The sequence below is a fragment of the Neofelis nebulosa genome, chromosome 14 (genome assembly GCF_028018385.1).
Source record: "Neofelis nebulosa isolate mNeoNeb1 chromosome 14, mNeoNeb1.pri, whole genome shotgun sequence".
Taxonomy (NCBI): Eukaryota; Metazoa; Chordata; class Mammalia; order Carnivora; family Felidae; genus Neofelis; species Neofelis nebulosa.
Window position 1 is genome coordinate 72,099,000 of NC_080795.1, and position 16,252 is coordinate 72,115,251.

Sequence of the window (16,252 nt, forward strand, 5' to 3'; positions counted from 1 at the left end):
CAAATCTATGTCAAAATGCTAAAAAAAAATTTTTTTGACTCTGAACCCCAAAAGCGCATGAATGGGAATCATTTCAACCAGATCTTCAAAATACGCATCAGGTTTAAATTCAGATTCTAAACTGCCACAGCTGTCCCACTGGGCTCGCCAGGACTTGATTTCTGTCCCAGGCCTGTCGAGGGCTGTCACTGAGCCCCATCAGAAGGCGCCCTGGGGCAGCGGGCACTGGGTATCTAGGAGACACTGAGCCAGCTCACCTGAGCGTGGCCCTACACAGAGCCAGGAGCAGGGATCCAGGCTGGTCACAGAGAAGGGAGGAGGCAGTGCAGAGGAACCAGGGACATGGGGCAGGTGGAGCAGAGCGTGCTGGGGGGGACCACCCTGGAGCACATCCTTCACAGCACACAGCCCCCTACGCACCTGTTCCCTCCCGTAGGCTGCCAGCAAGGAGCCCCCCACCCCCACCCCAGGGCAGCAGGTGCTCTCTGGAGCCTGCCCCCCTCCCCAGGCCCTAAGGAATCCATCCCCAAGCGGCAGGAATGGGCGGTATGTACCCCCCCAGGAGCAAGCTGCAAATCAGCATCACCCTGAAAGCTTTTCAAAAACCAAGTGTTCCCCAGGACTGGGAACTGGTGTTTGCAAAAAGCTCTCAGGTGATTGCTGCGCAGCTGGGGACTCAGTATTCTTCATCTGAATGCTTGGGAAGGGGATTCTTTTTCTAAAGTTTTGTTGTTGTTGTTGTTGTTGTTGTTGTTGTTGTTGTTGTTGTTTTCAGGGGGGTGGGACAGAGAGAGGAAGGGAGAGTGAGAATCCCAAGCAGGCTCTGCACTGTTGAGAACCGCGAGATCTCCATGACCTGGGCCGAAGTCAAGAGTCGGATGCCCAACTGAGTCACCCAGGTGCCCCTGAGAAGGGGATTCTTATATGCAGCCAAGAAGAGAAGGATTACCCACAGAAAGAAATACTACCTAAGGCTGCAGGAAAAAGTCCTCCCCACCTTTTTTAACACCCAGTGTGGGGCTCAAACTCACGACCCCAAGATCTAGAGTTACAAGCTTCTCCAACTGAGCCAGCCAGGCCCTCCAAGAAGTCCCTTTCTTAATGGTTCCTTCCCCTTGCTGCGGGGGCAGCACTGAGAAGGCTGCAGGGCCCTTCAAGCTGCCCCCCTCCCTCACATCCCAACTTGAAGAGCACCTTCTGGTTCCCCAGGACCCACCGGTCCAAGGACGAACCTGTCTAATGTCTCATGTGCAGCACTGGTGGGGTGGAGGGTGTGCTTCTTGCCCACTAACCCCTGAGCACCCCAGGGCAGATGCTGAGGTCCACGCTGGTCCTGTGTCTCAGGGCTGGTCCTGGCACTGAGGAAGCCCACAATAAATGCTATTATTGTGGTTCTTACCCTCATTTCACTGAAAAGGAAACCAGCTCTTAGAGATGGTATGACTCACCCAAGGCCCCATGACACTGGGGGCAGGGCTGGGACAGGAACTCTGGGCTCTTGGGTTCTTCCTCTTCCTGATACCCCAGGCTGCTGCCCCACTGCTTCCCCCACCCTCACTCCACACACACACACACAACACATACACCTTTTTCTTTTCTCCCTTTCTTGGTCAATATGCAGGCTGCCAGTCCGGATAAATTCTCAATATTCTAGGGCTTTCAGTTCTAGGACCCCACCTATCCTCAAAACAGTCTGGGGGCTCTTCTAAGAACACCCTTTGGGCACTATACGGTGGAGGGGCAGTTTGGGCACAGCTTTGAAGTCTTGACTCACCTGGGTTGCCACTTGGCAGCTGGGTGATCTTAGATGGATTTCTTAACCTCTCTGGGCTCAGGTTCCTCAACTATAAAATGGGAATGATAATTTTATCACTCAAGATTGTGGTGAGGATTATTAGCTGAGATCAATCAAAGACACCAGATGGGCACCTTGGGTCAGCCAGCAGGAAGCACTAACATTGTTCATCACCTGCTCTGTGCTCCAGATTCTGGCCCACAAGAGCTTCCAGAGTGTGCAGCCTCCTGCCCTATTTACCCCCGTCTCTTCCCCTGGGGCCACCCTGGGCCAGCTGGCCCACCTCACGGCTCCTCTCCTGATCCCTCCTCTTGGGTGCCTGGACCCCCCTGGAGGACCAGATGGCTGTTGAGGTGTCTGAAGGCACCAGACCCATCCCCACCCCGCCCTGCCAGAGCCCCCAGAAATAAGTGAGAAGTAGCTTTTTTTCTATTCCTCATTCCAGACTTCCTTAATTAAAATCAAATATTTGCACTCTCCAAGGCCTATAAACCTGAACTGTCTACAGGAAGAAGAAGAAAAAAAAAAAAAAGATGCAAAGAGAGTAGTGTGGGCAGAGGTGGCCTGGGAGAACCTCGGAGAAAGGGCAGTCGATCTTGAGCAACCACACAGCGCCAGCCAAGAGCCCGGGGTGAGTGGGGGAAAGCTGCCATCTCCAATGCAATCACCCCTGCTTTTCTCAATCGACCTCCACAAGAATCAATGGCATATTCGCTCCGAGAAAGGCTCACTGAAATTCACCTCAGGGTATGAACGTGGGCAGGGGTTGGGGGAGGGGATGGAAGCAAGGACCACACTACTCCAGCCCCTCCCCAGAAGCTGTCACACAAGCAGGAAGTGCACCCCTGCTCCACCCCAGCATGGCTGTATCAGCCCATAAAATAAGAAATATCTGGAACGGGGTGGGGACTGGTTGCTGCCCAGAGCCCTACCCTCAGTGCCTCTATGCCCCTCAGCGCTCCCAGACACCCCCCCCCCCCAGGATCCAGCAAGGAAAGGATTAAAAACAGGCTTCCAGAAATTACCCTGGGGGGGGTTAAACATTCTGACCATCACCCCTGGGCACAGGTGAGGGGCATGAAGAATGCACACAAAATTTGGGGGTGATTAGAGGAGGGACAAGGCCTTAATGTTTGCCAGAAGAAGAGAGAGACAGGGAGGAGGAGACTGGTTCATGTGGCAATGGTAGTGGCACTGAGGACAGGCCACGGAACCACCGCACCTCCCTCCCTCTAGGCCACTCATTCCATCCAAGTTCAGGTCGTCACTTCACCAGAAGCCTCCCTAACCAGGCAAAAAGCAAAGTGGATGCTGAGCCCCCCGGCAATGCACAGCTGATGTGTTGCCTGCCCGGCTTCCACACCCCTTCTGGTAATAGCACCCACTTTTCCAATGGGGCATCCCCAGCCCTCCCCTCCACACGTTCCTGGGGCCAGTATGTTAGCTAGGGGAGAGTGGTCAAAGCACAGAATCTTCTAGAACCCATGGGTGGCTCCAGAACAGGCAGGTGACCCTAACTAGCCATGGGAGTCCTCCTGAGGTTCAAGAATGGGCATGTGACCCTGAGTGGCTAATAAGAGGTTTCTCTACCACTCGGGCTGCAGACGCTGCGAGAAGGATGCCTGGTTTCCCCCGTGGGGTGGTCAACATGAGAAGACATAAGCCTGGGCCCACACTGCCGCCGGCTGGCTCCTGCTGTCTGGAAAAGAGGGTCTGCCTAAGAAACAAGGAAGAAGGGGCGGAGGGCCAAGAGACAGACAAAACCCGGCCCCTGGATCAGCCAGGCCTGTTTAGCTACTTGACACAAGAAATTATCCTTTTTAAACCTAAGCTGGCCTGAGTTGGGTTTCTGTCACTTGCAGCCTAAAGCACCTGATGCACAACATCCTCGGTGGGCTTACGAGACCTGCTGGTCAGTCGTTGCCAGGCCCTGCTTCCTGCCCCGGCTGCCCTTTCAGGCCTGACGCAGTGGCTCGTTGAGGGCCTCCAGGGAAACTGGCTCCGGACCCTCGGCCTTCTGCATGGGGCACACAGAGCATCCCTCTCTCACTGTGGACCCCAGACCCCAGGCTCTTGTCCGCACCTCCCACACTGCCTGTTCTAATGTGCAAATCCTTCACAGGCCCCTCGCAGTGCCTACGGATTGTGATGTAGATTCCTTTCACACCACTTACAAGGCCCCTGGGCCCTGAAGACAGCTCCCCTGTTCCTCCACGGGCATCTGCACAGTCTGCTTCATAAGTCATGTTCCACAAGGTAGGTGTTTTTACAATTCCAATTCCAATCGACGTCAAAAGCTCTTTGAGGACAAGAGCTTACGTCCTTCATGTACTTTAAAAAAAAAAAAAAATTAAACTTATTTACTTATTTTAAGAGAAAGAGAGAGTACGAGCAGGGGAGAGCCACCCAGGCCCTCCCCTCATGTTCTGTAACCTGCAGCCCCTCCACTGAGGTCAAAGCCCCCCTTCTCATGCAGAGGGAGTTAGTGCTGATAGAACCTCATAAACACAGCCTCTACCCTTCAAAAGTTATCAAAACCCTCTCCAAAGCTTTCTAACACCCACCAAGACGAAGATGTCTGGGATACATAAGCCTTTGTTATGTAAATTAAGGGGGGTCGTTTCCCACTGAAACCGGCCAGCTGTGTAAATTTCATCCAAGGCCATAGGGAAAAATATCCACGCATAAAACTTCTCTGGACTAAACGTAAACTGACAGTATTTATCCCCACAGTGTGCAGAGTTAATGCCAAAATGGGTTTTAGAGATCTTCTGGGGCAACCTTCCCATTTTACAGAAGTGGAAACTGAAATTCCAAGAAGTGAACTGACACCTGGGGTCACCCCGCCGAGAGGCACAGGAGCCAGGGCAAACACTGGGTTCTCTGCTTCCCCCCCCACAAAGTTATAAATAACTTCACCTCCATTTTACTTCATTACAATGCTACTTAACACACCCTCACTTAAAACTATGTAAGCCACAGGGAAACTCTATATGTATTTTCTGCTCTTTGCACGACATCTCATCTGAAAAACGGGGCTCCTGTGGTTACTGGCAGCCTTAGACTTAGTGTGGCTTTCTCACCCTCTCTACCACCCGTAACAGTGGCGACACAGACAGTCACAGGGGCTGGTTGTGCAATGACAGGCAGTCTCCACTTCCTAATGTGGAGACCTAGGTGGTGAAATGTCTTTGTGAAAATGTCTACCCTCTCCTGGACCCAGCAAGTCGTCATGAGGATGTTCGTTCACGGCAAAGTGTTGTGTTGCATCTATCTCGTTAATCTCTAAAGAAAAAGCATCTTGTTGGGGTGCCTGGGTGGCTCAGTCGGTTGAGCGTCCGACTTCAGCTCAGGTCATAATCTCGCGGTTTGTGAGTTCAAGCCCCGCGTCAGGCTCTGTGCTGACAGCTGGGAGTCTGGAGCCTGCTTCGGATTCTGTGTCTCCTCTCTCTGCCCCTCCCCTGCTTGTGCTCTGTCTCTCTCTATCAAAAATAAATAAATGTAAAAAAAAAAAAAAAAAGAATTAAAAGAAAAAGCATCTTGCAAGGTAAAGGTGATTTCAGGAACAGCCTGGAAGTTGGATTTCTGGCTGTTCCTTTCACTCACTGTATGGCCTTGGATAAGATACTTAGCCTCTCTGAGCCTGTTTCTTCATTTTCAAAAATGGCGGTAATACCTCCACTGAACAGGGGCTGAGTCCCTCTTGAGCTCTGCTTTAGGCCTCAGCCAATCTGCTGACCGAGGCCATCGCCCTAGATTCTCTGAATCTTTCCCCTCCTGCCACCCATCAACCCCTCAACTGCTCAGGCCAGCTGACACCATCCCATCCACACCCCACCCCTTGGGTGCAGCATCACCTGCCTGGGGGCCGACCACCCCTTGGCCAGCAGGGTCCAGCACAATAACCCAGTCACCTACAAATGGGTCTAGAAGCCCATGGCAGGGTTTCTCCTCAGACTGAAAACCTCTAACATCACTGTAAAATTACTTACTTTTTTCCTCATGGGATCCAATGGAAGTTAACATCAGTCACCAAAGTCTATATGGTCCTTTTCCACACACAGCAATAAATAGACTATGTAATACTTACAGGATTCCTTTAACGCTCTCTGTCCAAAATTAAGCTTGTGTTCTGTTTACCGTTGTCAGTGAGGAACAGACAGGGGTCTCCCTAACCACACTTTATGTCTGGATCTCGCCCTGCATCACGCACCCCACAGCAGGGCCAGGGGCCCTCTCCACCACACCCCTTCTAAGCAGTCTATCTATAGGCTGAACCTCTGCGTCTGCTCCCCACCCCCCAGCCGCACCCAGTGAGGAGTCTAGACTTGCTCAGACGAGGGGGAAAAGCAGAACTTACAAGCAGAAGCTCGACCTGGGGGGGGGGGGGGGGGGGGCGGGAGGGGGCTTCTAATGCTGTGGCAGACCTGCTGGGGTGAAGAAGAAAAGCACGGGGACCGAAGCCTTCCACTCATGGCGTGAACTTCTGTCTCTCTGCTTATAGTAAAAGTACCAAAATCAGGTCTCACCCAAGGCCCTAGCCGCAAATTCTGGCAACGGCTCAAAAGAAATCTGATGATAAGAGAATGTAGGAAGGATCAAAGATCACAGATTGAGAACCCCAACAGACTATTTACAGAGGTTTATACTGGGGCAAGGAAGAAAAGGGGTCCAGGGAAGCTGCTGGAACTTCTTTCTTCAAAGCCCAGAAAAGAGAACACTTTTTATTCTCTTTAACTCCTGCTACAGCCAGTTACAGGTAGTGGAAACAGTCTCTTTAAAACGTGCTGTAGGTGCATACACACGAGCACACATGTGCATGCATGCATCTGCTTAGCCCCTTTGCTACCCACCAGCCTTTGCGAATGAAAAGCCAGGTAGAGGGAGCCCTCATAAAGTGCTGGTGGGAATTAAAAACGTTAGTGTAACCACTTCGGAAAATAGTTCAGCAGGTCCTCAAAAAGTTAACATAAAACTCTACACAACCCAGCAAATTTCATTCCTATGTATCTGCCCAGGAGAAACTAAAACCCATGCCTACACAGAGACTCGCACAGGAATGTTTGTAGCAGCGTTATCTGTCAGAGTCCTAAACCGAAAACAACCCAAATGTCTACCCACCGTGGAGTAGAGACGACGCGATGTGTCTGTACAATGGATCATTATCCCACAGTAAAAAGGAGCAAAGTACTCACGCCCTTGACATTGCACGTGAACCTTAAGAACATTAGAATCAGTACAAAAGCCAGACACAGAAACCACATACTATATGATTCCACTTACATGAAATGCCCGAGAGGAAAGTTTAGAGACAAATTTAGAGGGACAAAAGCAGATTAGTGGTTTACCTGGGGCTGGGGACAGGGAGTAACTGTAAATGCGTATAAAAGATCTTATTGGGGTAATGAAAATATCCTAGAACTGCATTATGGTCATGGTTGCACCAGGGGTAAAGGGACTAAAAACCACTGAACTGTAACTGTAATGGGTAGATTTTATAGTAAATAAAATACACCTTGTATTAGTTTCCCACTGCTGCTGTTGCAATGACCACAAATGTAGCAGCTTAAAACAACACAAATTTATTATCTTTTAATTCTGGAGGTCAGAAACCCAGACAGGGTTTTACTGGGTTTGAATCAAGGTGAATGAAATCAATACTCTCCCTCCGGAGACTCTGGGGGAGAATGTGTTCTCCGGTTTCTGGTGGCTGCTGTGTCCCCTGGCCTGTGCCCCTCCCCCACCCTCAAAGCCAGTAGGGTGGCTTCCTTGTATCTCAGATTCTGACCCCATTTCTCTCATTCATTCACCTACTTCCCCGACTCTGACCCTCCCTCTTATGAGGCCCACCAGATAACCCAGGCTGATTTTCCCATCTCAGGAACTTGAACTTAGTCACATCTGCAGGTCCCTGTTGCCATGGAAGGCATGGTATTCACAGTCTCTGGGGATTAGGATGGGGTGTCACTGGGGGACCATTATTCTGTCTACCATGTGCCTCAATAATAGCCAGTGCAGGACGTGGCCAGCAGGTAGGGCTCATGCAGGTGATCTAGAACCCCCACCACTAAAGAAGCCCTCGGGAGCCCTGTCCTAGGGGACCACATGGGGCATAAAGGAACTGAAACGGCCCTCATTTTGTCTTCAAAACCTAGGAGGGAAGAGGGGAAGAGAATGCTAAGTCCTGAGAAGAAGACCTGGACAAATGGTCAAGTTCTAGATGACGGAGGGTATGTGAGGGAGGGGAGCAATGCCTCTAATTTTCACCTGACTTGACCCTCCCCCTCCCCCCAACCCCACAGTCAAGACTAAGGAAAAAAGAGATGTCTGCATGAGATCTAAGCCTCTGGGTGTTCTGAAATTTCCACCTCACTGATTATCTTAAAAGAACCCAAATTAAGTTAGTCCCCAGACGATCTCTGATTCTGGCAAGCACCTAAGTCAGTATGTAAGGAGCCACCAGAACGGTTCCCTCAGCAGGCACCACGCCAGACCGTCCTCATCAAGGGAATGGGAAGGAACAAGCAGGACCCGACTCTGCTCTGGTTACAGGTGGCGTCCAGAACCCAGGACCTGCAGGCTTGATGCCCCTCCCCACTCCCGTCTTATAAACACCCTGCCCAGGGCCACCTCTCTGCCTTGTCCCCATCAGCTTTAGAGCCTTCCCAACAGATGGAAACGGTGCCTTCCTCCCCGTCTCTTCTACTGGAGTGTGCTCCCCTAGTGCCCAGCACAATGTGGGCACAGAACGGGTACCCAGTAAACACCGGGAACCATGTAAACGTATACACTGTATATGCGTGCTTTGTATACATAAATGTGTTTTTATTTCTGGTATACAGTGTTTGGAAAAGGCTTTTTTCATATACACGTACAAACATTTATATGCACATTTTACATATGCAGACAGGTTTATATGCATAAAAGCACATTTCATATAGAGAACATAGGCGTTCGGTAAATGATTGTTTCATAAATACACTTATATCTATGTATGTACGTACGTGCATACAAGTACATATATATGAATGAAGGAATTTAGATAAAAAGCAAGACGTCGTTTAAAGGCAGAACAGGCTGGAGAGCCAAAATGAAAATTCTAGAAAGACAGACATTATGTCTCTTTTGTTCTCCACTGTATCCCCAAGTCTAATGTAGCACAGTGCCTGCCTGGCACCTAGGATGTGCTCAGTAAATACTGGGTGAATGGAGGAACGGTCAGCCCACTTTCACTGGACAAGCATTTACTGAACAAGTACTTACCAAGTGCCAGCTGTGGGGCAAGACTCTGGGGAGCCAAGGTAAACAAACAGACAGAAGGAGTCTCTGCCTTTTGGGGGTGGGGAGACCCAACACCCAGGCCCACAAGCCACACACACCATATCCAAATGGAGAGGAGAGCTTTGACGGGAAGGAACAGGGTGCTGAGGTGAAAGGGAAGATCTATGTAGGGAAGTCGATCTGCAGAGACCCAGGGACACAGTGATCAGGCAGAGGGAACAGCATGCACCAAGGGCAGGAACAGCCCAGTTCTCCAGGGAACGTAAAGAAGCTGGGGCGGGGGGGTGGGGCGGGGGGCAGCGACAACAGGCAAGGAAAGGCAGAGCCAACAGGGAACTCAGGAGGCAGGGGCTGGATCCCCAGGACCTTGGGTTTTGTTCAGTTTTTAAATGACAACAGAAAGCCACTGAGGGTTTTTAGCAGAGGGACGGCATGGTCTGATCTACATTTTTCAAAAGATCTGGAACAGTATGAAAAATGAATTGGAAGAGGTTAAAATATCCTCCCCAGCATCATGCCGACTTGTCAAAGAGTGAGAAACAATCCTCCCGGCCACCCCCGAACAGCACTCAGGAAGCTAACACATGACTTGGCCATCAATTCACTTCATTTTTCCAGACCGTTAGGGAGCACCTAGTATGTACCAGGCACTGTGATAAATACTGGAGGCACTGAAGTGAAGGAGACACAGGCCCCTTCCTCCAGGAACCTAAAATCTCCACTGTCCAAGAGCAGCCAGCCTGGCACAGGTGCGAAGAATTTAATTCAGTCCAAATATTTAAGAAAGGGGGTAGAAATTCAGCCCCTGGATCAACACAGTGTCCTTATTTCCTCCTTTCTTTGTCATTTATTTGTTTATACCCTGCCTCCTTCCGAAAGAGATTGGGGATAACCTGCAGCAAAAAAAGGATAGATGAAGATAATAAACAGACAAAGAAAATGACAGCGGAGACAAACAAACAGACTGAACCCAAGGGCCCTTTACGGCTGCTGGTGATCAAGCATAAATTTGGCTCTGAGCACCCTGGCAGCCAGGGCAGAAAAGGAGAGAGGTTAAGGGGGAAGAATGACCTTTCCTCTGTGGTAACAGCTTTTCCTGGCTGTCCCTAAATTCTAAAAATCAAAGATGGGGTCTACGGCGGGTGGGCATGGAAGTAAAGCCAGGGTGGGTGACCTGGGGTAAAAGTTCCACCTGCCAGTTCACCTTGTTCGTCACAGAACGCCACGTCTTCCCTTACACCCAGGCTCCCCATCTAGTTCTCCTAGTCGCCAAGCTAGAGACGATGTTTCTTGGTAACTTTGTCTTTCTCACTCCCTCCCCCTCCATCGCATGTTAAATTAGATACAAGCTCTAACAATCCCATTCTCTCCCTCCACTGTCCAGCACCACTGCCCTGCTTCTGAAACAGGCTCAGAAACAACCTCCTAACAGTGTCCTGCCTCTAGCCTGGCTCCTTCCCACCATGTCACCAGAGAGATTTTTCTAGAAATCATGTGTCTGGCTACATCACTTGTCTACTTACGATACTCTCATGAGTGGACACAACCCACCCTTGTCCACCACTAGGCTGCAGCCCTGTGGCTTGGGCAGGGCTGGCCACGCCTCCCTTAGGGGCGGCCCTTGTCTGGACCCTTAGCCTATCAGCACACAGCATCCTCCTGACCACGGGATTGGCTCCAGGGTGTGCACGTGACCTAAAGTCGTCCAGTAAGATTTGGAGAAGAGAAGTAGATGTGAAGGCTGGAACTGCTGAACCTACATTACCACCAGGAGGGAGGCAGCCTGAGGATGAAGTTCATAGGGGAGGGCAGAGCTGAGAGAACAGAGAAATGAGCCAGGGCCCAGAACAAATGCCACCTAAAGCTTACCTACTTGGATGTTTCAGTGACACGTGTTCATTAATTTCCTTTCCTCGCTGAGCCACCCTGAGTTGAGTTTCTTGTTACCAGCAACCACAAGCACATCTGTTCTCCATAATCTCAACATAAAGTACAAACTCCTTAGTATGGGGTATAACAGAGGTCAGCAAACTACAGCTCATGGGCCAAAGGAGGTCAACCATCTGTTTCTGTCAATAAAGTTTTATTGGAATACAGCCATACCCACTCATTTATAGATTGTCTATGGCTGCTCAGGTGCTACCATGGCAGAGTAGATCGCTTGTGACCATATGGCCCACAATGCCTAAAAATGTACCATCTGGTTCTTTTTTTTTTTATATGAAATTTATTGTCAAATTAGTTTCCATACAACACCCAGTGCTCATCCCAAAAGATGCCCTCGTCAATGCCCATCACCTACCCTCCCCTACCATCTGGTTCTTTACAGAAAATGTCTGCTGGCCCCTGGCATACCCATATTTAGACTTCTGCCTTCCCTTCCAGACTGACCACCGACCATCCTCTGCCTCCCCCCCCGCTGTAATACCAGTCACCTCTCTGGGTTTGGTTACGCTGAGCCCTTTTGCAAAATTCCTATCTATCTGGGCAGTCTCGCTAACTCCCTGCATCCTCCTCACCCCACCTCTTCCTTGTGGGTCCCTCATTGGGATGAGGAGTCGCCTACACAAACACAGCACCGTTGCCTGGCTCTATACTGCCACCTTGCTGAGCGGAATTATCCAACGATACGCCCATCTCCCCACCTCTGGACTGTAAACCTCTTACTATCCAGGATTACAGACTATCTCTGTATCCCTGTGCTTTTGGACAACACAACATGACACACAGTAGGTGCCCCATTTCACTGACCTGAACTGCAAGAGACTGAGTCTTCAAGAAATGTGAATGAGGGGCACCTGGGTGGCTCAGTCGGTTGGGCTTCCGACTTCAGCTCAGGTCACGATCTTGTGGTAAACCAGTTGGAGCCCCACGTCAGGCTCTGTGCTGACAGCTCAGAGCCTGGAGCCTGCTTCCGACTCTGTGTCTCCCTCTCTCTCTCTGCCCCTCCCCGGCTCACGCTCTGTCTCTCAAAAATAAATAAAACGTTAAAAAAAAAAAAAAGAAATGTAAATGAGCTAGGTGGTGTCTATATCACAGAAGGGAGGAAGGAGGAGACAGGGGAGCATCCAAAGCAACCTCACTTCTCTCACCAGGTTACCAAGGTGCCCATCAGCGACGAGTGCCTCACTGTGGCCTCAACCATGCAGGTCAGTCTGGGTTATTGATTACAGACAACAGGAGTCAGCTACGACTATTTTATGGAGAAAAGGAATTTGATGAGAAAGTAACAGAAAGCCCCAGGAGCAACAGGCAGGCTGGAGAACCAGGCTGGGATTAAGGACCAAAGGGGACTGGGCAGAGTGGAAATATGAGCCAGGCCACACCACAGGACATCTGCTTAGGACACCTGCCATTCTCAACTGGACTCCAGTTCGGAAGAGCTGCTCACTACCCCCGCTTTCATTGCGGAACTCAGCCAGAACCAATGCCAAGTGGCTGAGTGGAGGCGGGAAGAAAGAATGTCTGGTCTGCCTCCACCTCCCTACTGAGAGCCAGAGCTCCATCCCCTTCCAAGACCTACATACTGGATATTCCCCCAAACAGGAAGGTGGGCAGGATGCTGAGCACCCCAAAATATAGAAAGTGTCCATGAGACCTACCAATTCACCAAGACTGTAGAAATTAACTGTAGGTCTATGAGCCCTTTCTATTACTGGTCCCCCAGAGTGGACTCAGAAACTCCCAGGGTGGCAGATGTGAGGGACAGGCCCCTGCCTGTGTCTACACAGCACCAGAGCCAAGTGTGAACAAAGGAAGGGTTTCTTCATCTCTCACCACAGAGAGCAAGTGTCAAGCAGAATTTCAAGTATCTGCTATTGCAAAACATCTAAAGTAGTAGCAAAAGGTCACTTCCAGAAAAACATCCCTCTCCCTCTACCCCATAAAGACATTAGGCTGCAGATACATTCTGGGTGACTCCATTGTCATTACCTGAAGTTCATTCATTCATGTGTTCATGTGTGCATGCATGCACGCATTCTGCAAACTGTCCCAAGACCCAGATGTATCACGTCCTACGCTGGGTATCTGGGTTACAAAGATAAATCCGCTGCCGTCCCTGACTTCCATAAGTCCAGTCAACTAGAGGAAAAGTCACTTGCACTCTGGGGACGGCAGCTGGACGGAGGGTTAGAGGTGATCTGAACATATGCTGCAGACCTTTTTAAGCATTCGCTGGGCATTACTCCACATCTACACACACACACACACACACACACGCGCGCGCGCGCGCACACACACGCACACACACACACGCATAGCTACCTGCTTAGTCAGCTGCCAGCCCCTAGGACCGACCCAGAGGACAAGGGCTGCGTGCCCAAATCTGGATCCTACCTGAACGGCTGCTGGCTACTGAGTTGGTTAAAAATTTCAAGCCCTGGGCAGTCTGCTTCTCTGAATGGGGGCGACTGCGACGAAGGCAGAAGCAGACACCCTAGGTGCCCCAGGGCACACCCCGGCTCTCGGCAACAGTCAGTCCTCTGAAAATGGGAGATAAAGCTAATCTCAGGTGCCCCTCCTCAACCCTCCACAAATCAGGATGCCAACACCTGCCATTTGTACCCCATTTTCCAGTTTACTAAACCCTTTCATACATTCATTCATTCATCATTCACTGAACACCTGTTAGGTGCAAGGCACTTTGCTTAGAGCTAGGAATCTGAAGAGTAATAAAATACAGCCCCTGCCCTTTTGGATCCCTCTTCCTCTAGGAAGCCCTCCTTGGTCTCTCTGGCTGAGTTCAATGTCCCCTCCCCCATCATGAGCTCACAGCTCCCTGTATCATCACTGTCCTTCAATCGAAACTCCCTGGCTTAGAGGAAAAAGGGACTCTTAGACCTCACGCATCACTGTATCCACAGGACCTACTCCACCGTGGCACGCAATGGGGGAGAATGAATGCGTAGGTGTGTAAGGTAAGAATCTGGCATCACCCCCCCCCCCCCAACACACACACACACACACTTGGTTTCTAGACCAGTGTGTCTCCAAAAGCATGGATGCTGGGCCACTAATCCCACTCTCCACACCCACTAGACACCCCGGCCAGCTTCTGGCTCTCCCTCTCTCCAAGAACCACAGAATTCCATCTGCCCTCCTGCGATCAATTTATTGTTGGGATTCTCTACCCTCCCTCTGGGCATTTTTTAAGATACAAGGAGACAGAGCCTGCGATTAAAAGAAAAAAAAAAACAGGATTCCTAATGACGGAATGTCAGGCACTCGTGTATTCATTAAACAAATATTTACTGAGCACCCACGCTATGCTCCACTGTAGGGGCAGAAACGCAGAGTGAACACAAGCCAACATCACTAGGGTCTGACTATGAAACGGTGTTACAAAAAGTGATGTCCCTCTGGTGAATCAATGAGTGAATGAATGAATGAATGAATGAATTACGGGTAATGTCAAGTGATCATTGCAGATAACATCAAGATGTAACTTAAGCTGAATCAGGGCACACGGTCTATTGAGGGGGTGGGAGACCATGCAATTCTTCACCCCCAGGTCATTCTATCAGCCATCAGGGTACCCTGGCTCCATCTGTTCTCCTGTCCACATCCACAATGCAAGAGAAATGCAGAGAAGGAGCCTCTTCTTCTGGCCATCGCTGGCTTCCTAATTAAAACCAAGGATTTATGTTTACTCAAGGTCTATAAACACACCCCCCCCCCAAAAAAAAAGTGGTTAACAGAAAGCAGATGAAATGCGGGTAAAGACTAGCTAATAAAATCAGGGGGAAATGCTGTGAGTTTTCAAGCAGGACGGTGATTAAGCAGACCTTGCAGGGAGGATCTTGGAGGGCCAAGGGCCGTGGATGGTGCGCAGTGCCTGTGTTCCCAGGGAAAATGTAAACCATAACTTCCTGCAGAATTAATTGGTCCCCGGTGGGAGATGTGCGCTAAGTTCCTTGTAGATCATGCAGCTAAGGTGGCTCCCTGTCCCCCACTCCTGTCACACAGCTCATCAAGATGGCATTTAAAAAGCCGTGGACATGCAGGTTAGTTGAAGACAACCTTCGGTGGAGGAACCTGTGTTCCAAATAAAGTGTCAGGCGTTGAGGTCGTCCCCTTCCAGAACGTACGCTGTCGTCTCACCTCCCGAGGCGTCTGGCTCCTCACGTGGTCACTGCAGCAGACCCCGGCTAAGTGACACCTGCCCTCAAACCATGTCCTTCCTCGGTCCGGGTAGGAACCTGGGGTGTGGAGAATTACCTCTCTTGTCAAGTATGGATGAAGAGTCTGGCCTGAATTTGAACACAAGTGGCCAAGATGGAAAGGAGCCTGGGAGCCCCAAGGAACCCCCGGGGAAGGGGATGACTTCCCAGAGATCAAAGTGGGCAAATGAGGGGTGATGCCCAGGACCAGCCTCAACGAACCCCCAATGAACACGTTTCCACAAATAAAGACAACAGTGGGGAGGGTAAGAGTGAGGCCCAGAAAAGAGTTGATGTCTCTGATTAAGCACGGGTGAAATTCCCCATCACCGCTTTAATCTGACTCTCCCGAGGGCTCCGCTGGCTTTGCAAATGTTTTCAAAGAAAACCATCTTGAATATACATTATTCCCAGAGCCGCTAAACAGAAAGACTGCCCTTCTGCCCCTCCCCCCTCTTTGGAGCATTTTCCCAGATGGGTCTTTAACGTGACACCATGGCAGCCTTGGCTCTTTTCTGTACAAGACGATCTTTGTCACCGGCTTTTACGTTCTACAGGTCCAACTCCTTTATCAGAGTCTCAGTTTACCAGCGGCTTCCTGCGCTTGAAGCTGAAGCCAATCTCCTTGGACTGACACCAGCTCTCACCAAGCTGAGGCCCTGATAACACTGAAGCACTCTCTGAAAATTGACTTGCTTCTAATACCAGAGGGGAATCTATCCTGAGTCAACTCCGAATAAACCTGGATTCGGGAACATTCTAAGTAGAAACGATGACAAGCAAAACGCGCTGCAGGACTGCCCCAAAGCTGAGCTGATGCAGCCACACACACCTTGCAGTTCCTTGAATGCTGGCCTGCTTGCTTTTGCATATGCTGTTCCCTTTGTCTGAAATGCTATTCCCAGCATGGAACTTCAAAACTCAGTACAAACTGTCACCTTCTCTATAAAACGTTTCCCAGCCCCTCCAGGCAGGGTTCACATCAACAACACATCCTGAGAGTGTAAGCTTGGCC

At 50.3% G+C, this 16,252-nt stretch overlaps 1 protein-coding gene and 1 long non-coding RNA gene across 10 annotated transcripts in view; one reads left to right on the forward strand and one right to left on the reverse strand.

The window, feature by feature from the left end:
* The window catches only part of CYRIB (CYFIP related Rac1 interactor B), a 148,948-nt gene that overhangs the window by 115,876 nt on the left and 16,820 nt on the right, over positions 1-16,252 (reverse strand). The window contains exons 1-2 of one of the 9 annotated variants that reach the window (XM_058699068.1): positions 3,970-4,056; positions 1,775-1,844 (exon numbers count right to left, since the gene is read on the reverse strand). The exons of 7 other annotated variants lie outside the window; for them this stretch is intronic. In XM_058699068.1, the coding sequence (XP_058555051.1) occupies positions 1,775-1,844; positions 3,970-4,041 (142 nt within the window). In that variant the 5' untranslated portion in view covers positions 4,042-4,056. Of the gene's footprint in view, positions 1-1,774; positions 1,845-3,969; positions 4,057-5,787; positions 5,837-16,252 lie in introns of those variants that run through there. One more of the 9 variants, XM_058699070.1, reaches the window with a different exon arrangement.
* Positions 9,380-13,995, forward strand: LOC131494637 (uncharacterized). The gene is made up of 3 exons (XR_009253511.1): positions 9,380-9,825; positions 12,172-12,225; positions 13,942-13,995. It is a non-coding gene; the product is annotated as an uncharacterized LOC131494637 (long non-coding RNA).